Genomic DNA, 13,597 nt, shown 5'->3' with positions numbered 1-13,597 from the left:
GGACAATAATTATGTCCCAGTGGACTGTGATACAACGGATTGCACTTTATCGACTTTTTATTGCACATATTGTAGGATTCTCTGATGTTATTTCGTTGTTATTTATAACAATGACAAAAAATAAATAAATAAAGAACAAACAATAATAATACAGGGTTTTATTTGATTATCACAAATAAACAAGATTTTGACGCATATATCCAATGGTTTCTGCGGAGTGGAGCGCGCGCACGGAGGCGCGGGCGCGAACACTTGTATTTTCCTATCAACAGGAAACAACTTAAAATACTCATAATTTATGGTCATACAGAAAATAATAATACACCATTCGCAACTACTTTTTTTTTTAGTAAACTCACAATAACAAGAAAACGTTTTGATTTCGTAAAATAAAACAATCAGGCGCGCTTTCATGATCTCCCTGAACTGGAGTGAGTCTAAAAAATGAACTGAAACAAAATAAAGCTTGAAATGTCCACTTTTAAACGAACAAATTCGAATCGAAAGCAGATACTGTCTGATTATGTAATCCGTATGAATTTTTATCTAGAGCCGCATCTGCTTTACAGCGGAGATGGAGATATGTTTGCAGCTATTTTTATTAATAGTTTATTAATAAAAACAATTAAAATGCCTCGTTATTTTTTCAGACACATTTAGTAGCCTATCATTTGCCTATAAACCACCTATAAATCACCTCTCTGTATGGTTCCAGAGATGGCTATTCTCATTCAGCACTGCGGGGAAAATACATTTTGCATTAGAAAACCAGTAAAATCAAAAAAAAAAAAAAGAAAATCCATATTCATTTGTGAATATTTTAAATGTTTAATACGGGTTATTAATCCGTGGGCAAGATTTGTTAAACCAAGGGAACAGTTTGAGAATTCGTAAGAACGGTTTATAAACGGATTATATAAAAAATAAAAATAGTATTTTTCAATTCTATTCTTCTATTTAAATGATCTACAGAAACAGTGGTTGTGCGATAGAGTTGTCTGTTTTCCAGTTTAGTGCTGTAGCCTATAGGCCTTTAAAACTATAAAAAAAATTAAAAACACAATAACAACCCCAACAATAAGCTATAAAAATGAAATAGCCTATATAAATTTTGTTTCTTCATATTTCTATCTTTGTGGGGGCATTTCGCCCTCAAAATGTGGGTTAAACAAGAACACACACACACACACACTATCCTATATATAAATCACAGACGCAGACGTCACGTTATAAGGCAGACGCAAGTGAGACGAGTGCATGTTGCAAAGTCATATTAAAGAACCGATCGCAATCGCTGGCGCACTGCACTGAGCAGTGCTGAGTAGCGTGTGCAGTGCGTGTTAGAGAAAATTATAATAAATGACTTCACTGCCACACGTGAATGACGTGTAACGTCTGACTTGACACTTCACTGCTACGCGTGATTTACGTGACGTCAGCGTGACGTCAGCGTGACGTCTGCGTCACGTCTGCGTCTTAAAATGAATGGAATAAATAGCAGAATAAAAAAAAATTTAAGACGTTGAGTGAGACGTTCATTGAGACGAGTGCGTGCTGCAAAGTCATATTAAAGAACCGATCGGAACGCCATACAACACTGGTGTGTATGGCAAGCCAAAGTGTTCACAAACGCCTGGCCAGGCGTCCGACTGCACATTGACACGTCAAAAGCGTGCGTTCGACAGCCAAACGCGCGTCAAAAGCGCGCGTTTTTGCCATAAAAGCGCGCGTTCTTGACGTGCGCTTTGTGCACACAAAAAACGCGCGTCAGAAGCGTGCGTTCGACAGCCAAACGCGCGTCAGAAGCGTGCGTTTTCCGCATCAAAGCGCGCGTCAGGAACGCGCGTTTGGCTGTCAGAACGCACGCTTTTGACGTGCGCTTTGGGGTCACCGAAAACGCACGCTTTTGACGTGCGTCTATCGTAACAAAAATGGGCGTTAAAAAACGTGTGTTTTGACTAGGACAAAACGCACGCTTTTGACGTGTAAACAGTTAACACAAAAAGGCAGTACAAAACGTGTGTAGTTTCCAACCAGGCGAAAAGGACGCGTGACATACGAGTTAAAATCAGTTTGAACGGGTCAGTGTCATTGGCTGCTGAAGGCTTGGGTCTAACCATTTCTGTGGGCTTAGGGGGGTTTAGCTACTGTTCATAGACTACCACCATTTAAGATAAGATAAGATAAACCTTTATTCGTCCCACAATGGGGAAATTTCTGTTACAGCAGCAAAAATTAAGAAATAAAAATATAAAAATAAATAAAAAAGAAAAATATACACATACTATAATAACAGTATATACAGTATATACACAATACAAAATATAAATACAAAGGAGGGGGGGGGGGGGTCTACTGGATCTACTGGTCTACTGGGAACAGCTTTGGTTGTAAAGTCTAACAGCAGCAGGGAGAAAAGACCTTCTGTAACGCTCCTTCAGACACTTAGGATGTATCAGTCTGTGACTAAAGGAGCTGCTCAGTGATGTAACGGTTACATACAAGGGGTGAGAGGCGTTCTGCAGCAATGATGATAGTTTTGCTACCATCCTCCTTTCTCCCACCTCCTGTACAGTGTCCAGGGGAATCCCCAGGACTGAGCTGGCCTTCCTGATCAGCTTGTCTAGTCTCTCCCTGTCTGCAGTAGAGATGCTGCTGCCCCAGCAGACCACTCCGTAGAATATGGCTGAGGCCACTACAGAGTCAAAAAATGTCTTCAGTAGCTCTCCTTGCACTCCGAAAGACCTTAATCTCCTCAACAGAAAGAGTCTGCTCTGCCCCTTCTTATAAATTGCCTCAGTGTTGTTTGTCCAGTCCAGTTTGTTGTTTAGGTGAACACCCAGGTATTTGTAAGAGTCCACTCTCCCAATGTCCTTTCCCTGAATGTTCACTGGTGATAAAGTTTGTTTGTGCCTACGGAAATCCACCACCAGTTCATGGTTCAGTTAACATGCCATAGATCAGGTTATTCAGCCGATCTATTTTTGTCCTTTTTTTGTAGAACTTATAGAAATAATATATTTCAATTGCAGTTTTATCAACATTTAGATAAAAAATAAAATTGCCTTGTTTTTCTTCGCTCATGCCTTTGTCCCTGTGTGGTTTATGTCTCTTGTATTGTCATTAAACCCAAGCTAAACAGCATGACATTATCGATGGCAAATTTGACAGAGAAGAGGATTATAATTGGTGAGTTAATTTTATTCCAGTATAGTTATCATTTAGGTAAAAAAAGAAAACTGCACTTCTACAACATTTATTGATTTTTGCTCATGTTAATTTCAACGTTTACTAATGATTAAAATAAAAAGTTGTATTTGTTAACATTACTTACACAATGCGAACTATCAGGGTACTAAAAGGGTACACTTCTCAGATTATTAAATAAGTAAAACAAAGTTGTAAAAGTAAAGTTTAAAAAAGGTTATAGAAGTCTATGAAAATTGTAAAAAAATATATAAAATATTGTTGTATTACATAATATATATATATATATATATATATATATATATATATATATATATATATATATATATATATATATATTAGGGATGTCAAAAGATTAATCGTGATTAATCGCATCCAAAATAAAAGTTTGTGTTTACATAATATGTGTGTGTGTATAATTATTATGTGTAAATACACACACATTCATGTATATATTTAAGAAATAATTGCATTTATATATTGTATATACATTTATATAATTTATATTATATATAACCAATTTTTCTTAAATATATACATGATTGTGTTTTTTTATATATATCTAAATAATTATACACAGTACACACACATATTTTATGTAAACACAAACTTTTATTTTGGATGCGATTAATCACGATTAATCTTTTGACAGCCCTAATATATATATATATTTGCAATACATTTTCAACTCTAAAACTTCAAGAAAACCCATGCTAAATATCTGAACAAGTTCTGGGCCAGATTGTAGGCTGATGTCTCAATAAATGAGCTTTAGGAAAAAAAAATTGTGTGCAGTACCAATCTTTTCCACTAGATGACATCCAGACTCCACCGATGACCCTTTGATTTCCATATGTTTTTAGTGATCTGAACCTTATGTTTCCATAATATTCCAAATATTTATGAAGTAGATATCTTAATAGTTAGGGCAGTAATGTTAATATTTGCTTTCAATTAAACCTCTAAAACCCAAAAATGTACGGAAAGAGTAAAAGCGCGTGTTATAGTCATGTTATAATGTAGAATGGCAAGTGTCCCACGGGTGTCGGGGAGGGGCAGTCTTAAAAATAGAGGTTAAAGACATTTTTATAAATCATAAAATCAGATATTTATTCTTTGAATTGTGTGAAAAGTATTGATAATTTGTATCCACTGTAAGATAATAAGATTATAACATGTTATCCACTTTGTCTAATTGTTTTATTATTTTATAATTTCTGGTTTGCTGTAGAATTGATACAATACAAATGGACAATGTTGCCAGTAATCAGTGCAATTATGCTTTAGGTATAAGGCCAAATATACAAGTTGAGTTTCACGAAATCTGAAACAACAAAACTTCATTTTGAAGTTCTGAGTTAAGATGAACAGAAGCAAACTAATTACCCATCCTAAATTGTACACACACACACACACACACACATACATACATATATATATATATATACACATAAGGGACACATAGGTCCATAGTGAACAAAAATGTCCATGTGCAAACACTCAAAAAATTTGAAGCATGGGAGTGCAGACTTAATTTTGGTCTTATTTTAAAGAAGACGATTGGCAAGTGAAATAAAAAAAGCTATATAGGTTTAAGTTTATGACAATTATTTATGAACAATATTGTATATAAATCATATATTTTATGAAATATGTTGAAGTAAAAAAAAACTGAAAATCAAAACCATAAAACTAAATAAGTTCCAAATTTGAGGTTGATATCTCCAAAAACAAGCTTTCAGTAAGATTTAGTTTGGACGCATTTTCCCATTAGATGCAGCAAAACTCCACTGGGACACAGTACAGTAGAGTTTTTCGATCTCAAATATCACACACACACACACACACACACACACACACACACACACACACACACACACACACACATATCAATTATAAACTGTACATAAGGGATGCTTTGTTGTTTAACACAATTTAGTTGTTTTATTTTGTGACTCATCAAACATTTTTGTCTTGTTTGCATTAGTAGGCAGAGGAACAGAAACAAACCTTCTCTGTGGAGCTCAGTCTTGCAGCATAGAAGTGAAAAACAACTGTATATAATATAGAACAAGAGCAGGAGGGCTTTGCTGTGGAACACCTAAGTAAGACCCTGTTCAGTAGGTTAAAGAGAGAGAGAGCTGCAAAGCACAGTTATTGCATTACCTATACATTTGTTAACATTAAAAAGTTAAATGTGAATTATTTGGGCAATCCTAGTGTAGCCTACTAAATGTCAACATACACAACATGAAAAATACTATCTCAGAACGGTTCTGAAATTACATTATATCATTCTTGCATTACTTTTTGCAACCTTCAAGTTATTTTGATGTATATCTGGATTGTATTTCTGTATATTTGAATATTCTTACTTGATTAAATAATTTTTTAGACTGAAGATAGCATCTAAAGAGGTGTAATATGACATACTGTACATTAAAAATACTAGACAGCAGTAGATAAATACCAATAGATTCTTCATTTGTGATGTGGAGGCAAACTGTAACTCGGGCTTTGATTCTTTCCGTACATTTTTATATGTGTTTTAGAGATTGAATTTGAATCAAATATTAACATTACTGCCCTAACTATTTCTAAATAGGATATCTACTTCATACATATTTGGAATAGTGTGGAAATATAAGGTTCAGATCACTAAAAACCATACATGGAAGTCGTAGATCTCATCGGTGGAGTCTGGATGTTATCTAGTGGAAAATGTTGGTACTGCGCACAAAACAATCTTTCCTAAAGCTCATTTATTGAGACATCAACCTAAAATCTGGCCCAGAACTTGTCCAGATATTTAGCATGGATTTTCTTGAAGTTTTAGGGTTGAAAATGTTTTGGGACAAAGGCATGAGCATAGGGACAAACATTGGAACAAAGGCATGAGCGAAGAAAAACAAGGCAATTTTATTTTTTATCTAAATGTTGATAAAACTGCAATTTAAATATATTATTTCTATAAGTTCTACAAAAAAAGGACAAAATAGATCGGCTGAATAACCTGATATATGGCATGTTAAATGGTGGTAGTCTATGAACAGTAGCTAAACCCCCCTAAGCCCACAGAAATGGTTAGACCCAAGCCTTCAGCAGCCAATGACACTGACCCGTTCAAACTGATTTTAACTCGTATGTCACGCGTCCTTTTCGCCTGGTTGGAAACTACACACACGTTTTGTACTGCCTTTTTGTGTTAACTGTTTACACGTCAAAAGCGTGCGTTTTATACACACGTTTTTTAACGCCCATTTTTGTTACGATAGACGCACGTCAAAAGCGTGCGTTTTCGGTGACCCCAAAGCGCACGTCAAAAGCGTGCGTTCTGACAGCCAAACGCGCGTTCCTGACGCGCGCTTTGATGCGGAAAACGCACGCTTCTGACGCGCGTTTGGCTGTCGAACCCACGCTTCTGACGCGCGTTTTTTGTGTGCACAAAGCGCACGTCAAGAACGCGCGCTTTTATGGCAAAAACGCGCGCTTTTGACGCGCGTTTGGCTGTCGAACGCACGCTTTTGACGTGTCAATGTGCAATCGGACGCCTGGCCAGGCGTTTGTGAACACTTTGGCTTGCCATAGGTGTGTGCGCCAGTGAGCGTGTGAGCGTGCGTGCGTGAGTGAGCGAGCGAGGGACAGTGAGTGTGTGTGTTTGTGTGTCTGTGCGTGCGAATGAATGTTTGCGAGTGAATGTGTGTGTGTGTGTGACGGCACGCGATCACTGGTCGGAAAGCAACGTGTTGTCTGACATGTTTCTTGTCCACGACAAGATTTTAGGAGTCAAAAACGTGTAAATTAGTGCTAATCTGAACCAGGCATTATTCATCGTGTCAGGCTGTCTGTTGCGATGTGTTCATCGCGGGAGTTCATATCGCGATGACGATGAAAATTCGATGTATCGTTCAGCCCTAATAGAAAGTTTTACGTTTTTAGTTGAAAACTTATGTCGTGTAAACACCCCCTCAGTGTGAAGAACATTTTATTGATCTACAATACTTTTCCCACTATAACTAACCTTTTATGCAATAAAAAGGTTAAATGGAAGTTCTGGAACCATAAATGCCAATAAAGAACCTTTATTTTTAATAGTGTAAAATAAAACAATACACTTATTAGGAAATATTTTTATTTAAATAGTAATAAATTCTTATAGGGATAGTAATAATTATTCTACGTATTATTATTATAGGGCTGTAAACGATTAATCGTGATTAGGCCTAATCGAAATCCAAAATAAAAGTTTGTGTTAACAATATATGTGTGTATTGTGCATAATTATTTTGTATATAAATACACACACATGCATGTATATATTTAAGAAAAATGTGTTATTTATATATAAAATAGTTATATTTATATATAATATATATATATATATATAATATAAATCATATAAAAAATATATGCATTATATAAATGCAAATATTTCTCAAATATATACGCATGTGTGTGTATTTATATATTATATACAAAATAATTATACACAATACACACACATATATTATGTAAATACAAACTTTTATTTTGGATTTCGATTAATCACGATTAATCGTTTACAGTCCTATATTATTGTCTAATTTTTGTGGCTTAAAAACACCAGTGTTAATGTAATAAGCACTGAAACACAATCACAACTGAGGACATCCAGTCAGATGATAATCTATTTTATTTTCTTAGCAGCAGACGATGAGAAATACTAATATTTCATCCATAATAATCAAACTATGATTACATAAAATATGTTTAATTAAATTATATTTAAGATATGAACGATTAAATCAGATTCATCAACAACTAAAAAGAAGTTTGAGACCACTTTAAAGTCCAGATCCAAGTAAGTGCAAAGACTATAGCCTATTTGTTCAAATTTCACTGCTTTGCTTAATATATTCAGTTAAAGTTACACCAACAAAACAAAATGAATGGGTTAGATAAAGTAGAAATTGCTCCTTAAGGTCACGATTGCAGGTCTTTTGTGCAGACGTGCAGAACTGACCGCTGCAGCCATGTGAGGTGGACAACGCTGGAAGTGATCTCAGCGATTACAAAGAGGCTCTCAGTGGCACACTGCACTCTGACCAGCTCTTGAAGGTTACATTACCATCACAAAACCGTCCGAACTGTCCAGAAGCACAGCAATGTGCTCCTACAGAACTCCAACACTTCACATCTACATAAGCAGGAACATACATTTTATATGAGCAGCTTTAAATAGTTAATCCGTCTCTCTTCTCCGTTTACTGAACGCTGTCTGATGCAGACGTATAGATTAAGGGTGATGATAAAGCGCTGACAGAAGCACCTCTTTATCAGACAGTACAGTCAACTGAGGCACACGCATCTCCTGATTATATGTCTTCAGCTTCACCAATGGCATAAAACATTGTAATTTAAACCGAAATTGTTACTTTGTTGAACATACTTGCTCTGTGCGAACCACCCTCTGCACGCAAGACATCACTGCTTCTTTCCAACTGTTAATCACGGCTTTGCGTTCACTGTGAATAATCACAAAATCAAAAAAATGACTATGCATAGTCTGCACAATTGTACACAGCTGGTTCCCTAATGATTTCTGCGCCCCTAGTGTCACCAAAGAGAAATGCAACTCCTGAACACAACTCTCATCTGCAATTGGTCAGACACACAGATAGCTCCGCCCCTAACATGGGTCAATGATGCTGATGTCAGGCCGGTTGGGATGCTCAAACAAAGCGATGTTTTGTTTTACAAATTAAACTGACGAAAGGTTTTCTTTGCTTGTTACGATGGTAAACTATTATTTTTTTTTAAATGTACTTCTGCTTTAATACTGGTTGGATAACAATGGTGAACAATTTAAGTGAATGATGAGATTTAAGGCTGGAATACACGACTTTTATAAACTAAGCAGATTTTAAAACACTAGGCATCATTGCTGACTTTGTATGGTTACAGAGAAAAACTGGGCATTGTACACTAAACGACAGAGAATCACACACTGCCAGACTTTACCAACACAACAAACCCACGAACTGTCTGAGTTGGTACAACATTTTAATTTGAATTACTTAACTACCATTAAAAAGTACATAGTATGAATATGTCCACGTCCGCCTGTCAATACGGTAATTTCTCGACTTTTCTCGACTGTGTGACAGAGAGTCGAGTGGTTATGATGCAATCGTTAGCCTATTTTTACAAAAACTGCTTCTACGGGGCCATAACGTAAGATACAAGGTAATGGAGCCTTTTATACATTGTCGTGTTTCTTTAGAAATAAATAATGGACAAATGGAGTCTTTAAACGCCTCAGATTAAAAGTTATTCACTGTCAAAGTGACACCAAAATGAATGGGAGTCGATGGAATGCTAACAGCAGGTGATGGTGAACGGCGGCCCCCGGGGGAGCCTCGGTTTCCGGCGGATAGGTTACCCCCTTGCCTAGCACCAGTTGGGTCGCTTCACCACCATTCATAAATCCTCTCCTGTTGCTTCATGGGATAGTTCACACTTCAGAATCTCACCGGAAGTAGTAGATCATCTGGGGACTTTTCGCCTACTGTTATCGAATGTATACATGTATTCGGAGTACTTTTTGCGTACTGTTTTTTTACTATATAGTACGAAATAATTTGATTTCAGGACAATGTGTTCTAAAATCTGCTCAAAATCAGCTTTAAAATAATAATGTTTTCAGGCTATGGAATTATAGTCTGAAGATTTAAAAAATTACATGATTTTCTGCTAACTTCTGCTAACTGTCAACTTCGACTGCTGAAAATTCAGATTTGTTTTGTTTCATCGATGTGTCCAGACTCAATAGTTTATGTCAGCCTTTATTTGAATTAATGTTCTTAAAAAAAAAAAAAAAAAAGGAATATTTTTGGAAAGGAATCATTTGTTTGGTTTTAAATAGGCCTACATCACTTTCTTCAAACTATTTATTGCCCATGTCAAATTTAACAGTTTGCAAAGAACATTTTTTTGCAAAGCAAACGTTTTGTTTTTGTGTCTTTCTTTTTTCTTCAGACTGACAAAACAAGAACAGAGATTCGGTCTGGAAGCTTTTACTTTCCTTTTTCAAATCACAATGGACGAGATGATTCACCCTAACAAAACAAACCCTGAAGCCGCATATATTAGGCTACGGGTGGTGGTCTCGTGATCCATGAAGGTCTTCAATTGTTTATGAATATAAGGTTGTAAAACCTCCAGGCGACGATATTTAAAGCGTGACTTTACATCACTGGTTGTAATAAAGTGCATGTAACGGGGAAACTTTGTTGCATTGATGCCTCTTACAACGAATGGACTTTGCAGAATCAGACAGTCATTGGTGTTTTCGGATAGGCTACATTAAGTCTCATTGCATAAATCAAGTAAATGTGCTTGTAAAGTGTAAGCAAACTGGAAGACCACACGTGTGGTCGCACTTCAACAATGTTTCAAGACATGGAGCCACAGTTACATTCAATAAGAAAGCACCGAGATATTTGCATTAACCCTCCGTTTCTCGCTGCACACTTCAGATTTTAAAATAACATTGCGAATAATGTAATCTGAGCAGCACATTAATGCGCATTCATACATTACTGAATATAAAGCGAGGCAAACAATCAGCTGCTCGACTTACCTTCCAGATCCAGGCCATCTTAAGACTGAATAAATAGCTCGCAGCGTTGAAGTACTCGAATCAATCTACACACGGAAATGCCAGTATTGGCTGTTTAATGGTTTAATTATATGCGCCATGGATGCCCGACGTTGCTGAGGCGATGAAACATTTCAGTAAATATTGTGGAGTACCGTTATTCATGCTCTATTCCCTGATCTACAGAGCTCGGGTTGACGTGCGATCCCATTGGCTCGTGGCTACGAGAGCCCCGCCCCCTTTATCATGTGACTGTGATTTTTCATCCCTGTGCTATTCGTATTCAGTGTCAGTGATGTACTTCACTATTGTTACAAAGAGTGTGTTTATGCGGTACTCAAGAAAATATATAGTCATAACACAATCATTGTCTTTTTATAAGACCATTTTTTGTTGCTCCTAGAAAAACTAATGTGCTCACAGTATTGTTGCTTGTAAATACAAACAGTTATTGTTATAAAGCATCACATCCCAAGGATATTCAAAAATGTTTCGTCAGATGTGAATACAAAATGTGGATAGATTATAGATAAACTAATTTAAGTTTTGGAAAAAAATTGACAAAAAGAGTTGAAGCGTGTTTCAAATATAAAACAATTGTGAATTTCAAATTACCATTGAAATCTAAAAATGTTTGCTTAGTAAATTTGTTCAAATTTGTATTCAGAAGTAAACTAAACCTTACAAAACCTCCCATAACCTTTTGGGGAATTTCGTTGTTTGTAAAAAAATAAAAAAATAAAAATAGGCTACAAAAGTATAAAAATCATTATGTCTATGGAAAGTCCCCACTGAGGCACATGCATATATCAGTATTATAAAAGACATAATACATCATGTAGATAATCATTCTCTAGAAAATAACAAGTGCCTGGAATCTAAAAACTTAGCAGAACCATTCAAAACAGTTACAAAACAATGTAGCTGGCCTAACGCCTGCCAGAAATAATTCAAAATGGTGATCGTTTCAATGAAATGTGCAAATGTTTATTGACTAAACTAGGTCACAGTAACATGAAACTCAGAAATGAGAAATGTGCTTGATTCTACATGATTACACAGCACTGAAGGTCATGAAGTGCACAGCACAATGTAACTCTGGCTCTGCGTTAATTCGGGCATTGTGTGGCTGTGTGAGATGGACTCTGAATGATGGTCTCTCTTGGGCTCTGTAATTCTCTGCCTGCACTGACAGACTCAACAATGCAGCTAGACCAGAGAAACGTCCCTTCTTAAACACACAGTGCACGAGAATGCTCACATGCTTAAGATACTCTCTCAGTAGCAGCTTGCACAGAGTCCAGTGTGTTTGTGTGTGTTAGAAATTATTAGATCGGGTTGGCACAGCTCACATGGCTGGCTAATTCTGATGTAGGCTATTTAAAATTGGGTTTTATTACGCACTTTACATGATCCAAAAAAAGTTTATCAATGAGAAAATCTTAAGCAAAAACAAATTCACAGGAATTGCATTGAATCATGTCTTAGTGAAGATTTAACAGAAAAGTAGAAGGAAACTCTGTCCTGAAATAGAAATGTTCAATTACCCACTCTTTGAAATAGCATGAAATCGATTTGATTTATCTCAGTGATATTGCATGTTTAAAGTCGGCATGAAGCAGAAGTTGCGATAATCTTTTCTTCCATATATTGTGATGTGTTTCTGAGCGAAACGGCTTCTGGAACAAGAAGACAAAATGGGCGGGACTGGATTTTGTCCATGGGGAGTCGATTGGGTCATTGGATGGTTGTGGTTTGCTATTGGTCTATCTCATGTGAGTGACAGGTTGTCCCGCCCCGGTTTATTTCATCAAAAAAATGTCATAATCTTCCAGTGAAACGACAGAGATCTTTGCAGGAATAAGGTAAGGTTTATATGGGGCCAGCAGAGAGTCACTTCAGAAAAACAAAAAATCTGCTGCAAAAAAAAACAACACATTTACTATGTATGGTTGAAAATGCATCAAAACAGCAAGGTTGTCTTCTGTTTGATTGGTTATACTCCCCTCTCTACCAAGCATAATAAGCAGATCAAATTCCCCATTGGTCACTTCCTAAGCCTACTAAATCATAAGATAGACTAGTTTTAGCATACACTTGTTCCATTTTCCTCTTTGGCTGCTTAGTACTTTTGAACATTTCGGGTTGCAACATAAGCACATATTGCAATTGCTCAAACTAATAAAAGAATGGGTCTTTATTTATACATTAAAAACATTGTTAGATATAATGTACTACTTGAGTTGATGTTGTATTGCAAAACTCTTTTGCTGCTGTTGAGATGGGAAACGGGTAAGGTTAGGGACTGGTTTATATGGGTAGGTCTAAGGGAAGGGTCAACAGTGTAATTATAGATGTAATTACAGAATTAACTACAGTTGTAATTACATGCAGGCATTTGTAATACAGACATTTAATCTAAAGTGGGTTTAAAATAATTACACTGAAAAGAGAACTTGGTATAGAAACAATTTTCAATCAAAAAATGCTTATACATTTCACAATAAATTACAGAGATATGGCAAGTAACACATTGAATGGAACATGACATTTTTAAGAACAACGATTTTTACTTGTATTTACTTGTAAAAACTCCACTCTGTTTTATTTACAACTTTGAAATGTCATTTTTACAGTGTATAAGACTTTCCAGTAACAAGAGTCTTTGTTACACATGTTACTACATGTTAATAACAGTAAATTATGCATAATTACATGCAACTAACCCTAAACCAAACCCTAATCCTAACT

At 36.1% G+C, this 13,597-nt stretch overlaps 1 protein-coding gene across 3 annotated transcripts in view; it reads right to left on the bottom strand.

Moving 5' to 3' along the window:
- The window catches only part of st6galnac3 (ST6 (alpha-N-acetyl-neuraminyl-2,3-beta-galactosyl-1,3)-N-acetylgalactosaminide alpha-2,6-sialyltransferase 3), a 110,471-nt gene extending 99,434 nt beyond the window's left edge, over positions 1-11,037 (bottom strand). The window contains exons 1-2 of one of the 3 annotated variants that reach the window (XM_079613100.1): positions 10,829-11,028; positions 8,636-8,711 (exon numbers count right to left, since the gene is read on the bottom strand). In XM_079613100.1, the coding sequence (XP_079469226.1) occupies positions 8,636-8,671 (36 nt within the window). In that variant the 5' untranslated portion in view covers positions 8,672-8,711; positions 10,829-11,028. Of the gene's footprint in view, positions 1-8,635; positions 8,712-10,828 lie in introns of those variants that run through there. The other 2 variants (XM_079613102.1, XM_079613101.1) reach the window with 2 other exon arrangements.
- Between the last annotated feature and the right edge of the window lie 2,560 nt (positions 11,038-13,597).

Source organism: Phoxinus phoxinus (assembly GCF_949152265.1).
Source record: "Phoxinus phoxinus genome assembly, chromosome: 5".
Lineage (NCBI taxonomy): Eukaryota > Metazoa > Chordata > Actinopteri > Cypriniformes > Leuciscidae > Phoxinus > Phoxinus phoxinus.
This window is presented reverse-complemented; position numbering and strand designations above follow the sequence as displayed.